The sequence below is a fragment of the Gavialis gangeticus genome, unplaced genomic scaffold (assembly GCF_001723915.1).
Source record: "Gavialis gangeticus isolate Ggan-Ray unplaced genomic scaffold, GavGan_comp1, whole genome shotgun sequence".
Taxonomy (NCBI): Eukaryota; Metazoa; Chordata; order Crocodylia; family Gavialidae; genus Gavialis; species Gavialis gangeticus.
This window is the reverse complement of record NW_017729015.1, coordinates 16198234-16213865: the sequence shown is the minus strand read 5'-3', so window position 1 is coordinate 16213865 and position 15632 is coordinate 16198234. Positions and strand designations below refer to the sequence as shown.

General features: G+C 52.7%; 2 protein-coding genes across 2 annotated transcripts; one reads left to right on the top strand and one right to left on the bottom strand.

Annotated features, from left to right (window-relative positions):
* Positions 1 to 473: 473 nt before the first annotated feature.
* Positions 474 to 7355, bottom strand: LOC109294119 (sodium-dependent phosphate transport protein 3-like). Its single transcript, XM_019512384.1, has 11 exons — positions 7192 to 7355; positions 5828 to 6033; positions 5274 to 5507; positions 4890 to 4977; positions 4475 to 4561; positions 3753 to 3871; positions 2835 to 2996; positions 2483 to 2615; positions 2251 to 2398; positions 1820 to 1910; positions 474 to 1225 (listed from the first exon to the last, which is right to left on the bottom strand). Exons 1-11 carry the CDS (start codon positions 7286 to 7288, stop codon positions 1094 to 1096), a joined length of 1497 nt encoding a protein of 498 aa, XP_019367929.1. The 5' UTR covers positions 7289 to 7355; the 3' UTR covers positions 474 to 1093.
* Positions 7356 to 7559: 204 nt separating this feature from the next.
* Positions 7560 to 15254, top strand: PPT1 (palmitoyl-protein thioesterase 1). The gene is made up of 9 exons (XM_019512381.1): positions 7560 to 7682; positions 9627 to 9736; positions 10340 to 10467; positions 10669 to 10739; positions 11779 to 11881; positions 11978 to 12068; positions 12716 to 12814; positions 13691 to 13762; positions 14504 to 15254. Exons 1-9 carry the CDS (start codon positions 7580 to 7582, stop codon positions 14624 to 14626), a joined length of 900 nt encoding a protein of 299 aa, XP_019367926.1. The 5' UTR covers positions 7560 to 7579; the 3' UTR covers positions 14627 to 15254.
* The last annotated feature ends 378 nt before the right edge of the window (positions 15255 to 15632 follow it).

The following is a 15632-nucleotide window of genomic DNA, read 5'->3' as shown; positions in this document are numbered from 1 at the left end:
GAGGGGAGGAGCCTGGATAATTCCAGTGTGAATAAACACTCAATTTGAATCTCTTCCTTGTGGCCTTATCTAGCTCACTTAAATGGGACTGTCAGTGCCCTGGTGAGCACAGGGCGGTGTGTCAGGAATGAGATGACTACACCTGGAGCCTTCCCCCAGGTTCCCTCCTCCCTAACCTGACACCTCAGGCCAGGTGAAAGTAGGTGCCTCTGCCTGGGCAGGAAGGGGCAGTGGGTGGTACATGCAGATGGTAGATGGTCCTAGCCTGGACTCGTAGATGCACACAGGACCTGCCCCTGTGGCAGCCTAGCAGGGACCAGCATTATAATTCACTTCAAAGGACCATGCTCAGAGGCTGAAGAGCTTCCCCTGCCAACAGATTTCAGATGCCTCTGAAATCACGTTCCAGAGAAGGTGGATAAGATCCCAGGGGAAGCAGTGAAGCACTGTGAACTACGGTCTCAGCTGCTTCATACTGCAATTCTGGGAGGGGTGGGCATGACTGGGATCCCCCTAGCAACCCTCAAGCCAAGAGGTTACCAGCAGTAACAGCATTATCCTGTGAATGGGGATTAATTCTAGTTTGGCCTCTTAACCAGACATGAGCTGGTGTCACGGGGCAGGAAAGAGGCAGCTTTCACTGCAGTCACTAAGGGAGGCACCAGAGGGAAACTGTCTTGAGGTAACAGGCTAAGCTCTGCTGCTTATAGTATAAAAATGCACCAGTAATAAAAACGCACCATGAACTAAGCCACCATCCCAAGAAAGGGGGCTGAAAATAGGCACTCTGCTGCAGAGAGGTGAAATTCTAACTCAACCTGGGTAAATAAATTCAGAGCAGAAAAGGAGCCTACCTCCAACTAAGCATCTTGGAAGGAGACCTCTTGTGTTCACCCTACTGTGCTCACTTGTGCTTTGATCACGTGAAGCCTGGGGAAGGGCGTGGGAATCCAGGACACAGCTGGCTGGCTACACAAATGCCTGGCACTTTCTATTCAGGTGCTGGACAGGGCTGGGATATCTTGACTAACCTATGTTCCCTGGAGCATGTTTCATCCCACACCCTTGTCACACAGCAGCCTGACTCAGCTGCTCACTGGTTGGCAACATCCTCTTTAGCCCAATCCTGGATGGTTCCACTGCCAAAGGCCACGTAGAACAGGAGGCCAAAGAGATCGATCCCTGCCGACAGGAAGAAGACGTTCCTCCAGCCAGTCACCAGGTCCTGGGGGGAACCAAACATGGGCTATTGTTAGTCTGGTCTCCAGCTCAAGGTTACCATCCCATACAGGGAGACGGGCCTTAGGGGTTGTGCCTGTCTGGCCCCACGTTTATCAATAGCTGTAACAGTAAAGAGCTTGGTTCAGCTAAAGATGTTCCCCTTTTGGACTCTGTGTCATGGCCTTTTATGCTGAACTCAAGCAGCTCATCCCTGGAACAAAGCTTCTACTGTCCCATTCCAGCTCCTCTAGGGTCTCCCCTTCCTGCGAGCCCGCACTCTGGGTGCCAATTAGAAAGGCTTCTTTCAAACCGCTCAGGATACAGGCGCACAAACAACTGAACACAATAAAGCCCCCCGCCCCCAGGATCTTGTTTACATGTCCATCCTCTCGGTACTGACTTGGCACACTACGTGTCACCCAGCATGAAACAGCCTGGAGGCTGGGCTCAGAGAGACTATAAGAGCTCAGCCAGGAACACATTTTAATCTGGTGCATGGGAAATAGTCTTTTGGCCCACCTTCCAACTGCATTTTCCCTTCCCACCACAAGGGAGAGCACGAGTTCCAAGCTGGTCTCCCAAGGCAGCCCTCTATTACCTGGCTGGTGAGGAATCCGACCGCAGTGGGAGCAATGATCCCTGCTATTATTCCAAAGGTGTTTGTGATCCCCAGCAGAAACCCGGCATACCTGGGAGAGGGGAAGGGAAGATTTCCTGAGCAAGAGACAGAGGGAAGTGCAATGCAGGTCCAACCATCTCTCAAGTGATGCAACTAACCTACTGCAAACCTGTCTGGCATTAGCAGAGCCCAGAAGCTGGCAGAAACTGCCCCTCAGCCATCACCTGCCCTCTTAAAGGAGGGCAACATCCTTACCCCCTTTTTTGCTTCTGCTTTTTCCTCTCCCTGATCTCCTGATATTGGACAGGCAGGAGTGCAGCTCAAAGCCAAGGAGCAGAGGACTGGTAAAGGGAGTGGGGATGGCTGGAGCCATGGAAGCACGGGAAAGGAGGACAGGTCATGCATCTCACCTGGGGGCAATGTCAATATGGTTGATGTTCAGGCCTGCCCCAGTCATGCTGTTCACAGTCAAGGACAGTGTGAGAAAGGCCACAGCAGCTGTGTAGTTGCAGCCGATGTAGGACACAGCCACTAGGAAGGCGCCTGGCAGCAGCATCCCTAAGGAGGAAAGGAGGCACATTTATGGCCTGTGGGGGGATAGCCAGCTGAAGGAACCTGGGGGCAGAGGGGACTGGTCCTTACCCACTGCTGAGAAGAGTTTCCGCACCACAGCTGTGCTGAGCACATGCCTGGAGAGGAGCAAGTCTGCCAGCAGCCCCGACAGGATGTGACCCAGGCCATTGCCAACATAAGGCAGTGCTGAGAGGAGTCCATTCTGTGAGGATGAGACCAAGCTGAGGCACTGGCATCTCCACTTGACATAGATCGGCAGTGGCTGTGGGGTGCCACAGGTGCCCACGGCATTACCAGATGCATGTGTGGGGGAGTCTAGAAGTGGAAACTGCCAAGCCAGGCCAGAGCTCGGTGTTGAAAGCCCAGGGGCTAAGGCCAGCTGCTCCGCTAGGCAGAAGACAACTCCCCTTCTCCAGCTTACCTCCTGGATGTTGAAGTGCAGAACATTGTTCATGTACGTCGGCATGGATGTCAGCAGTGTGTAGAAGAGCCAGTCGGTGCAGAAGCAGGCCACAGCAATCGCCCATAGGGGCAGTGACTTCGCCATGGCCTTGAGTGGGAGGGACCAGCCATGAGAACAGCCCTGCAGGGAAACGCTCCTGTCAGAGCTGGCTCAAGAGGGGCGCTTCCAGTGACCCGGCATCTCCAACTCAGCAGGCTCAGGATGCTACTAGGTTTGGCTGGTAACTTCAATGGCTTACTGCTGGCACAGAGTTACACCGGCTAATGCCAGGCTGGAGCTATGCATAGCAAATCAAACCTGTCTCAGCTTTCCCCCTACTCCAGTCTAAGCCTCCCAGGTGCAGATTCCCGTTCCATGACCTGCCCCTCTGCTCAGTCCAAGGCACCACGGTAAAGAGCCTCTTGCCCTCAGCTCGTCCTACCCCTTCCGTGGAAGCCTGCTTCTTCTCCGCCTCGAGTTCCTACTCCTTATCACCACAAAGCTCTGGCCTCCCTCTCCCATTGCCTCCATCTCCTTCCAATCTTCCTTCACCTCCTCCCAGGCATGGCTTCCCACCACCCACACCGAGACCTGCATCTTGCTTCTCACGTGCCAGAACTCCCCACTGCCTCTTGCAAACTCCTCCTGCCCATCCACCAACTCTGATCTCGCCAGCCCTGCCACAGCCTTTTCCCATGAGCGCTGGTCTCACACCATCATGGGCATGGTTGAGCTGATGTGGAAGCCCCTTAAGACAGGGTGTTTCCCTGCCTCAACCTGTGGGGCACTCAGTGGAACCTTCTGCTGACAGTCTCACCACCAGAGGGTCCCTTGGCTATGGCCTCCTCAAAAGATGCAGGCAAGAAGCGTGTTGGAGTTACAGGCCTTTCAGCACACCTGACTGGCCAGGGACGACATGATGTAATCCCTCTCGCGGGCACTAATGCAAGGGTGACAGCCAGGATCTTCATAGACCAGAAGGAACCAGAACATGCTCCAGACGCAGCCAATGCTGCCTGGGGAAACAAGGAGCAGGTCAAGGCCTGGATCAGGTCTTGTGGACACACAGCTCATGAGGCCGTGCCTTCAACTGGCCTAGTGCTAGATGCCAATACACAGGCTGGCAAAGAGCTCCAGCCTGGTGACAGGATCACAGGCCAGGACCCTGAAGGCTGGAGCACTGCAAAGGCCAGAGACAGCCCAACAGAGCAGGAAAGGTGCTGCAACATTCCTAGGACTTCCCTTACTGCCAGGGCTGAGATCCCTTAACACTCCAGGGAGTTCCCAAACCTTCATAGGTTGGTCTGTCTGCCAGGGTCCTGGCTCTCACTCACTTGATGGGTACAGCATGGATAACAGCAGTGCAAGCTCCTCTCCACACTGCCACAGCCACAGGCCACAAACTCAGGCTGTAGGGCACAAGGGATGCCCCTGCCAGCCCCTTCTGCTGGGATGGCTGAGAGGGTGCTGGCTGGGATGATGAGGGGGGACCAGGTTAGGAACCAGGCCCGAACCACCATTTCCTTGTGCAGAGGGAGGTGGACAAACTCCATGGCTCCTGCCAGCAAGTCTCCTGCATCAGAACCCGGAGTACAGAGGCTGGATATGAAAGACCTCACCAAAGATGTAGAAGACGTAGGGCCACCCCAGGCACTGGCAGATGAACCCGGCTGCAAGGTAAGTGAGGAAGGTCCCGAAGGTGCATCCTGAGGGGCAGAAATGAAGAGCGTTCAGAAGAGGGGGTGATGACCTGGGGTCCCCAGTGCCCAGTCCAATATAATGCTGGTCCCTGCTAGGCTGCCACAGGGGCAGGTCCTGTGTGCATCTACGAGTCCAGGCTAGGACCATCTACCATCTGCATGTACCACCCACACAGTCCAAACCACCACACAGCCCCTCCAGGCACAGGTACTTGGGTGCCCAGCTCCCACTGGCACTGAGGCAACATTACAGGCCTCTGTCTCTGTCTCCAGAGCAGAGGGCCAGACCTTTGGGGAACAGTCAGGTTGGCAGTGAGGTGTCACAGTCTCTTACCAGCATCTGCAATGTTCATGAGCCTGCTGCGTTCCATGGGGGGAGCCCATTTTGCCCATAGCGTGTATTGCGCTGGAAATATCACCCCCTGGGGAGGAAGGACATGTGACCATAAACACCAGCATGTGTGTTCACGTGTGTGGTAGAGTGGGGAGGGAGAGCACACTGGGAATGATCCCTGGTGAAGAACATTCAGAGCCATGCACCATCATGGGATCTACCACTCTTCTCACATTGTCCTGCCATTTTGGTTTGGCACTGCCCCTTGCCTGTAAGCTCCTTGGGGCAGATACCTGGCTTGTTAGCTTGTTCCGTCACCGCTGTGGACACAGATACAGACACATGTAACCACCAGAGCAAAGAGCTGTGAAGCCAAGGCCCTACCTCTGCGAGGCCCAGCAGCACCTGGAGCCCGATGAGGTACACGACTCCCAGTTTTGCCGCCAGCGGCATGAAAAGGGTGAGAGCTGAAGTGAGGAACAGCCCGCAGCCCAGCACCACCTTCCCACCCAGTGTCCCTGCCCAGTAACCGCCAAGCATCTGGGTGAAGATGTAGCCGTAGAAGAAGGAGCTGAGGATGATGCCCTGGGTCTCGGCACTCCAGTCGTACACAGGAGCCTGGGGGAGACAGAGGGCTTGGATCAGAGGGGTGAGATGGCATCTGAAGGCACCACCGGACAACTGAACCCTGCACTTGGTCTCCCCCTGGGCAGGGTAAGGGGTTGGTCCACGCAAGCCCATGTGCAGCTTGCTGTCCAATTCTAAGCTCTCCCTCGTCATAAGACTGGCTCCCTCACAGACCTGCTTCTCAGGCTAGCCCTGGCACCAGCCCCGAATCCAGGCTCAGCTTCATGGTTTCCAAGTCAGTCCATCCTGCCAAGCTCCAATGGGGAGAGCAGAGACCCTGAGGAAATGGCCTGAGCTGCCTTTCCACTTACCCCATGGGCGAATGCTGGGTGGGAGCCATCGGACCACGCGTGCGAGCGGTTAGAACACACTTCAACGGAGACGTTGGCCTGGTTGCTGGGGTGGGTGGCATTTGTCATTGCCACGATGGCCATGCTGAGATTGACCCGGAGTGCGTACACCATAAAGAGGGTGATGTGCAGGACAACAGCCAGCCCCCAGCGAGCTGAGCAGAGCCCTGAAGAAAGAAAGCCACCCCCACATGCCAGAGATGGTCAGTAGACCAACCTCCTTTACCCAGCCAAGGTGACTAGGGGCCTCCAGACAGCCAGGAGCCACCATCAATCATCTTATTTCTTCTTTATTATTTACTAATTAATCCATCTTACAAAACAACCACTTTAATGCTTGATGATACATCCCAGCCCCTAAAACATACAGACAAACATCTAACTTTCACCAATAGTGCTCCCCTAGCCCAAATCACTGCTCAGAGGAATCTTGTGCTCTTCTCTGCCTCCCAGTCTCTAACGGGTCCTTCATGTCTCTGTCAACGTTAAGCTTTGTCGTTGGTTCATCTCTATATAATAATTCACCTCCTTTTTCCTCAGAACTCTGCATAATGCAAACGGCACTATCTTCTACTTGTCTCAGCTTCTGAAGGTATCCCAAACGTGTTCCTAAGTGTAAGGTCACAGCATTTGCACTTTTCTTAATGTTCAGAAAAGGTCCTCAAAGCTGCTGGTTCGGAGGCAGGAGACAATGCTATTTCAAAGACAAGCCGTCATCCCCGCCTCTCAGACAGAGCCATACAGATCCACAGAGCTTCCCCCCAGCACCGTGTTCAGTCCAATTCCCCCTGGCTTGTCCCAGGACACACACACCTCCCTCCATGCAGCGGAGCAGAATTTCTCCTCTACCAGCTCCTGGACAGACAGGCTGGGGCAGAGGCAGGTCTCCCGCTGCCGCAGAGATTTCCTTCAGGGAAGCAAGGGCTGGAGGACTGGATCGACCCCTGCCGCTCTGTGGCTGCCCTGTCCTGTTGTCCTGGCATTCCCAACCCGCTTTGTCATCTGCCCGTCTCCTGAGAAGTCCCGACAGCAGGACAGGCCGGCGCGGCCCCACAGGGCTGCTGGGCGCGGAGAGGGGACCCTGCGTCCCTTCAGCTAGGGGCTTGCACGCTCATGAGCACCGGGGCTTGAGCCTTACTCCCAGCCCTCTGGACGGGGCAGCCGATTTTATCATCGTCATGGCTACACAGAGGTGAAACGGCGGCAGTCGGCGACACGACCGCTCAGGGCGCAGGAGACAAGCGGGCCCCGGTTTCAAGCCCAGCAGCTCCAGTCTCTCGTTGAGACCACGACGTGCCGCACTGCTTGGCACCGCACCCACCTACCTTGGCAGCAGGAGGGCTGCGGACCGGGCAGCAGGGCAGCATCGTCCGGCTCCGGGTCCGGCTCGTCCGCCCGGGCCCTCTCAGCGCTCGGCTCCATCGTCCCCCTCGAGGCCGCGTCTTAGCGACTGCCGGGCACGAGGTCGCCAGCCCGCCGCCGTCCGCACCGCTTCCCCGGGGCCGGGCGGGGAGCGCAAAGCCGGCCCGCGCGCCCAGGATCCGCAAGCACCTGACACACTTTTTTTTTTTCCTCATGAAAAAGTCAAATCGACCAAATCGCCCCCAAATCCACCAGTGGCCCCGCCCCGGCCACGTCCCGCCTGGCTCAGCCCCGCAACCACGTGACCCTCCCCGCCACGTGACGTCCCGGGCGGTCACGTGCCCGGCCAAGATGGCGGCGCTCAGGTGGCTGTGCTCGCTGCTGCTGCTGCCGCTGGTGCTGGGCGCGGGGAACCGCACGGGGCCGGTGCCCCTGGTCATCTGGCACGGCATGGGTGAGCGCCGGGGGACCGGGAGGGGTCTCTGCTGTCCCCCTCCCCGCTTGCCCCGGCCCGGGAGGCCTGCAGCCGGCCCGCGGGTCCCTGGTAGCCCTACCCGCCGGGTGCAGCCAGTCGCCCCGGGCCGGGATGAGGAGAGGAGCTTCTGGGCCCGGGGGGTGGGGGTTGAGTGTCAAGCGAGGCGCTCTTCTCCCGGCCTGGTGGCAGCAACACGAAGCTCAGTCATCCCCGGTTCTTGCCTCACTGCTGGGGAGGCTCAGACGAGGTGTGGGGCACCCCCTCCTGGAGAAACGAGGGGTGAGGAGAGCCAGGGAGCCATAGACGAGGCAGGAGGTTGTACTAGGGACTGGGCTTTAAAGAGTTAAAAATGATTCCCCCCCCCACGCGCTCCAGGTCCCGTTCTCCATTCCCCTTTCTGAACAGTTTCCAAACAGGCCTGGGAGCAAGCACGGTTCTCATGGGTGCCATGTGTGGGTGGTTGCACCACAGCATGCTTCCTGAGCCAGCGGTAACGTGCCATAACCTGCTCCTTCTTGCAGCACTCTGCCAGGTTTTAAATCAAGATAAGCCCCACGTTGCTGTTACAGAGCTCGAGGGGCTTTGCAAAGGAGGGCAAAGATCAGGATTCCTTGTTTGAAGGTGGGGAAACTGAGGCATGGTGGTGATCCAGCTTGTCCACTGTGACACAGGAGATCTTTGGTAGAGGTGGGGACAAACCCCGAAATCCTGCTTTCCGCCCCCCAGTCCAATGCTTCTTTCACTTAGCCATATCACCTGCCTTCCACCCCCAGCTATCACATGAGATCATAACGCTGTAAAGCTCTGATAATTATAATGACGCTTATTGGTTTTATAAACACTAATTAATCCTCCTAATCGCCTCTGGATATTACAGACTGGGAACCTCAAGCAGAGAGAAGCTGTGATATGCTCAAAGCCACAGAGAGAGGCTGTGTAAGAGCCTGGATTAAACTTTGGGAGCCTCTAGTGCCCAGACTGCAAATGCGTATTACTGCGGAAGCAGGACCCTGACTTCTGGAGCCCTCTGTACACCCATTGTTTTGTGCCCCAGGGGTAGTTCAATTATGACTTAAACCGCTGCAGCGATGCATTTCTGTAAGGGTAGAATTAAGGGGGAGGATTGCTGAGAATTTGGTGTGCACAGTGGAATTAAAGTTTTGTAGCTGCTGGTTTTAAATGGATGTCACGAGCATGTCATTAGCAAGAGGGCAAGGGGAGGAGAGTGTGCAGTATTGATACATGGGGGGAAAGATGTAGTTGTTACAAATTACGCTTTTAAAGCCACGTGTAGTTTGCTTTAGGCTGGGGCAATGATTACGCAGAGCAAGTATTCAAAGTTAAATACAGAATCTTTATTCGCTCGAGCGAGGTGCCTCTACAGAGAGGGACTCTGCCTACTAGTTGTAATACTTTTTTATACTTTCTAAGTGCATAAGCATTAGTTCGTGATTAGCTCGTGCTCGTAAAAATACCCAATCATCTATTAACTAAATCACTATTCTGTCCAATTAAGTGGCACTGTGGGCGTGAACACCGAAGTTTAACTCTTGTGAATTACATGCCCCCTATATTTTGTTTCAAGATATTTCTTTATCTAACAAAAACAAATCATGCCCGACTTTCAAGGTTCTCCTGTTGATGAGACTTCCCTGTTGACTGGATTCAGCTAGTTTCATATCTTATCAGTAACCCTCACACAGTACCCCTTTTCCCTCCACGCCGCCTTGTAAGTGTTGTGTCCGCTTTTATGAAATGGAGGCAAAAGGACAAAGAAATGGCTTCACTTTTAGCATTACAAAGCCTTGCTTTAACCCTACAAGATTCATATACAACATAGTGGGGAGCTTGGTTTCAGCAGCTCAGGTACCTAAGGTGCGATGATGTTACAGCATCTGATGGGAACTTTCCTCCTCTTTTTAGGAGATAGCTGCTGTAACCCTGAAAGTATGGGGTACATTAAAAAAATAGTGGAAGAGAAGATACCTGGAATCTACGTTCTGTCTTTGAAGATTGGGAAGAACATAATCGAGGTAAAACTGTGGTCATCCATTTTCTCTGGTTAACGGCTTCTGTGAAGAGTTAAAGGCACTCTGGGAGTATATTGTTGTCTCTGAGTTTGACATAGTGCTACAGACAGCTATGAAAGGCTTTCACTATTAATTCTCTTTAGCAAATCTATAGCTTTGCCATGTTGAAACCCATGCAGTCTGGTTAGTTGCATATGAGAGAAGAGCTAGGAACACAGATCTGCTGATCAGCATTTTGAAATCTCTCCAGATAGTACGTAGACACGTGATGAGAAGCTGTACTTTGTACTTTCCTGTGGTTTAACTCCAGTACTTGTGTTCATTCATGGACATGTATTTATTATTTTATATATCTCATACAAGTATTGCCTTCCTCTGCACTTGTGCTGTGAGCCTGGAGGGGACAAAGACCTGCTGGATAGAATGGGATCTTATAAAACTGGGTTTATCTTTATCTCATGGAATTTTATAGAGTTTAAGGCCCTTTCTCCAAAGAGTGCCATGTTAATCCTAGATCTACCAAGTACATGGAGGCAAGAATCACTTCAGCAGGCCATTGTTAACATATATCTATCCTTTCATCTCTTCACGTGGCTGATTCCTTAGGATATGGAGAACAGCTTCTTCATGAACGTGAATGACCAAGTGACACAAGTTTGTGACACACTCACAAAGGATCCTAACTTGCAGGGAGGCTACAACTCGATGGGCTTTTCCCAAGGAGGCCAGTTCCTGTAAGTCTGCAGTCTGATCTTTTTCACGGTAGGGATGCTGCACTGTGGTTGGGAACCCCTAGTGTCTCCCCCCGTCCCCGTCGACTTCCTCTTGGGCTCAAGTTAGAGTGCAACTAAGTCATCTTGGGGCTCTGTGATGTTTAATGCCAGTAGCGTCTATACAGGACAGGGCAAACTTAAGCCCTTTGTCTCTTTCCACAGGAGAGCGGTGGCCCAGAGATGTCCGTCTCCTCCCATGTTCAATTTGATTTCCGTTGGTGGGCAGCAGCAAGGTAACTCCTCCCAGAAATCCTCCCAAAGGCATCCTGCTTCCTAAACAGGCTTGCTGTGAACAGAGAGGGAGCTGTTGGTAGTTTAAAATGATCCCTTCTTCCTGCCATACACCTGAGGGAGCTTCCCTGGGCCTTTTCTTCACTTGCAGTAAACTGACCTAATGCTTTTGCCCAAATCCTAATGATGCAACTGTGCCCTGTTGCTAGGAAACTGCACATCTCCCAGACTGCTCTTGCATTGGGTTCAGGGACAGGCAGGAACCCCAGTGAGGTGGTGGCGAGCTGAATGTGCAGAGAAGGTTACATGCCCAGAAAGGAGAGGAGCTGCTCACAGCAAATCATGAGCTAGAACAAGGCATCACAGGAGGATGAGAGACAGGGAAGTGGTCCAGTGTGGGGGAGATTTTCTGGCAGTGAGCCCTCCATGTCCACAGTGCTCTCCCAAGGGACTGGGGGAAGCTCCACTGAGTCTTGGTCTCTCTCTAGCACAGTAGGAGTTGCAGGAAAATCTTATGCTGTTGAGGGAATAGACTGAGGCTGGGACAACACTATTAAGTGTCAGCCACAGGTTTGAAAGGACCCTACTCCTTCGCTGATGTAGCTGCCAGCAAAACCCTCTCTCCTGATACAGCTCTGCTGACTAGGGTTGTGGCTTAACTTGTGATGTCCAGGGCAAGGATGTAGTTATGCCTTCTGCTCATCTGTACTGAGCTTGGGGGCTCTCCACACAGCTAGGTTGGCATAGACACCCTGTGTCAGGCATCCTGGATTGTACACAGGCCCAGAATGAGACATTTCCGTTAGCTGTGTGAACCCGTTCTCCATGCTGATATCCTTTGCCAGTCAGCTAGAGAACGTCACCTGTTCTCTTCCCCCGCAGTTGTCCCCCAGGGCAGGTTGGTTGGCTGTAGGGAGTATAGGGTGGGAGACCTACAGTCCTAGAATACTTCCTACTGCTGTTCTTGGAGGAGGAGGAGGCAGTTTTTCCAGTGTGTCAATGCTGCTCCCTGAGTGTCTGTGCCCTGTCTTGCTGCCCCAGGGGTGTATGGCTTCCCTCGCTGTCCTGGAGAGAGCTCCCACATCTGCGACTGGATCCGAAAGGTGCTGGACCTAGGGGCCTACACGACAGCCATTCAGGGGCGGTGAGTACATTCCTGCATAGGCATCAGAGGCTAAGGCAAGAAGCATGCTGGAGCCCTTGGGTTTGCTTTTTCATGGTCATTCTCTCTCCCCTGCAGCCTGGTGCAGGCCCAGTACTGGCATGACCCCTTGAAGGAGGAGGAGTACCAAAAATACAGCATCTTCCTCGCTGACATCAACCAAGAGAGGGTAAGGGGGCATGGTGCCTGCAGCTCTGAGCTGACGTGGGCTCTTGTGGCTGCTTAGAGTAGGGCACAGACCTGCGGCATGGGCACAGCTGGGCTTTTCTTCCTTCTGTGTTCCTGAGGGGGAAGCCTCTTTGGGTTTAGTTCTCTTGAGGGGTCTCTGGCTTGGTCAGAATGTAGCATCTTCTGCTGCTCCTGGGCCTGGTATGTGGCTCAGTGCTGAAGTGGGGATTTTCCCAGGTGTGGGGCTCTACACGACACAGCACCATTCTGAGAAGCAAGGCTTTGTGGCTGCAGAGCACCTTCTGAAGTGACTGGTTAATCCTTACAAGCCACGAGCAAGGGAGTGGGGAGAGTTAACCCTGACCTTACAGTAGAGCTGGACAGAGTGACCTGGGCATGGCTCTAGGAAAGTTGGAGTGGAGTTGGGATTAGAAAGCATGAGTTTCTGGCTCCTCTCCTTGCTTCTGCTCTTGTTTGGGTGGGCCTGGCTGGCATCTGGGCCTGTTCTTGCCCTGAAGGGGATCAGCAGTCTGATGTGGTGACCATACAGTCCAGTACCTCAGACTGCTGTGAGCACATCATGTTCAGCCTGCTTGCCAGTGTCTCCAGCATGACTAATTTCCTTGTTTTATGGCCTCTCTGTCCAAGGGCATCAATGAGCTGTACAAGAAAAACCTCATGGCACTGAAGAAGTTTGTGATGGTGAAATTCCTCAACGACACCATGGTGGACCCTCCAGCTTCAGAGGTGAGGAAGATGAGGCAGCCAGATATTAGGATAAGCAGCTGTCCTTCTGCCTTTGTCTTTGCTTTTGTGTGTGTAGTCCGTGCCCAGCTTAAAATGCAAACCCAGGAAGCTGCAAATCCAAGTTCAGCCTATAGCTGGATCCACTTGTGTCTGGATATAGCCAGTCTCACAGTTTTGGGAAAGGGAAGGGCAAATAGATGATCTAAACTGGACAGCTGCTGTACAACATCTGCCCTGTGGAGCTCTCTTTCAGGAGAGAGCTACTTTACCCATTGTCCACTGACCAGAAGTCCCTGTCCCGATCCAAGTTTGTCAGGATCGCTGTGTGCAGATCAGACAACCTGACTTATGATGATGGTTGGGGCGCTATGAGGTGCTTGATTATGCTGTGGTCTAGAGTAAAGCCATCTTGTCCTGCCAGTGTCCTGGGATGGTTTAAACACCAGTGAGGTTGGTGCCAAGCCCTTCTCTAGCACTACCAGCTTCACAGTCTTGCTCAGGTGAGGGTCAGGACTGAGAAGATTATACTGGAATGTGCCTTACTTGGTATTAGTGATGTGTAGATGGCTGTAATCGTTTCCTGAGCTCTGAAGCATAGATCAGAAGTGCTGGGTACAGCAGCTGTTGGCACTCAGGCAGCTGAATGACTCCCGGGGCCAAGTCTTTGCTTAACCTATTTAATATTCTCTTAAGATGCTATTGCATATTGTAACTGGGGTGGGGGGCAAGCATCCCTATCTGTTCTGCACACATACGGCATTGCAGGTCTGGCCCATATCCAGCAATCCTCCCGAGTGCCGAGGTGGAGAACCAGCCTGCTCTTAACTCCAGGACCTTTGCAGCAGTGTTTAATGTTTCCTTCCCTTTTCTTCTCAGTGGTTTGGATTTTACAGAAGTGGCCAAGCCAAGGAGACTGTCCCACTGCAAGAGACTTCACTGTACACTGAGGTAATGCCCTGGAGCCAAGGCGGCTCTTCTGAGGAGGTGCCCATTGTCTCTGTTGCACATGGGATGAGCCAGACCATACTAGAAGACAGGCTTCCCCTGCACCCCACAAAGGTGCTCCTTCAAGGCACGGATAGAAAGGGACAGCAGCATTGTGTGCAGGGCGCTCAGGTTCTGCATCAGATGTGGACCCCGACAGGCACTAGGCACCTGGCTACTCACCTTTTCTGAGACCAAGACCCCTCTGGACATGGCCAGTAGCAGACCTTTAGGCAGCAGCTGAGCAGGGTTTCAGCAGTGGGAAGTCTGGACTTAGACACTTGAGTCTTGCACCTCATGGGCATCTAGATCCAACTGCCTTGAGGGAGCTTCCTATCAGCAGGGAGACAGGGCTGCTTCCATTGTCATGAACCCTGTAGCTGGCCTAGCAGGTGCCCAGTGCTACCTGTACTATGTTGCCTTGTCCTTCCCTCCCATGGAAAGTCATTCACATTTGGCAGTGGGAGAGAAATCTGTTCTTGCAGCCAGATCTATGCTGTGCATATTCAGTGCAGCATATGGGGGACGAAGATATTATCTCTTCACTGCAAAGAGAGCTTGCTCATTTGACCCTCACTACTGCTTGCCTAGGCAATAATCCTGAGCATTAAACTTCTAAGTGCCAAAAAGTCTAGGGGACAAAAAGGCTTGAGTGCCTTAGAGCCCTTGGGGATCCAGCTCTCACAACAGTCTCTGTTCCATTAGGATCGCCTGGGCCTGCAGCAGATGGACAAGGCAGGCAAGCTGGTGTTCCTGGGGGTGGAAGGAGATCACCTTCAGCTTCCTGTGGAGTGGTTCTATGCCAACATCATCCCCTTCCTGAACTGAAGGCGAAAGATGTCACCTCCCCGTGTTCTACACAGGGTCCAGCTGCTGAAGTGTAACAACTGCCCTTCACAGTGCAACTCTGCCTCCTGGGTGTAAGCCTGGGATCTGCACACACGGGGCTGCTAGTTCAAATGATTGCCATGGGTTCCATTAGAAGCAGCACTGATTACTTTACAGTAGGGGATGGGGATTCTTGCAGTTGGGTTATACATCACCCACGCATGTGTAGAACAGTATGAACTCCACCTAACTGTGGTCATTAGCTTGTCTATTAACAAGTTTTATATGGCATTCAAGCTTAGGCATATAGCTAACTGCTGAGCCACTTATTGTTAAGTCAGTCTTGATTTTAGCAGAGCTATGTTTTAGCCCTGTTGCCTTGTACAGTCAGGAGGCATTAGTTTAATATTAACAAGCATAACTAATTCAGCAAAAGCTTGAGTGCCACACAGGGAACACAGCTACTCAGGGCTTATGGGTTTAGTGTCTGTGGGTGGGGGAAAGCTAGCTTGTGGATGGGGTATGGATAAATGTAATGGTAATTAACAGCTTTGGAAGCTGCCGGCTGGTTTCAGTGGTATGCTGGTTTTGTATGTTGGTTTCACTTCAATAAAGAATGGATTCTGCATCTGGCTCCTAAACTAAAAAGGGCATAAGAGTTAACAAGTGAAGAGCTTCTAACAGCACAGATGATTTTGTTGCGGCGGGGGGGTTAGTGTGGATATGAAGGGGAAAGTCTGCTTTTCTGTGCAGTTAAGTGCAGAGCTCAGTGCGTGGAGCTAGGCCACCTCAGCCACAAAGAGCTGTTTTGCCCTCTGTCCAACACATCAGAGACGCAGTCGTGAGCAAGTTGGCATTAACTTTATTCTATTTTCTGTATAATTTTAAGTACATAAGAAAGGTTTTTCCACAAGCCTCAGGAGAAGATGAGTACAAGTCACAGGACAGTCTCAAAATAATAAAAAAATTTGCATATCTTTAAGTTTCATCCCTAAATGGGGAAAAA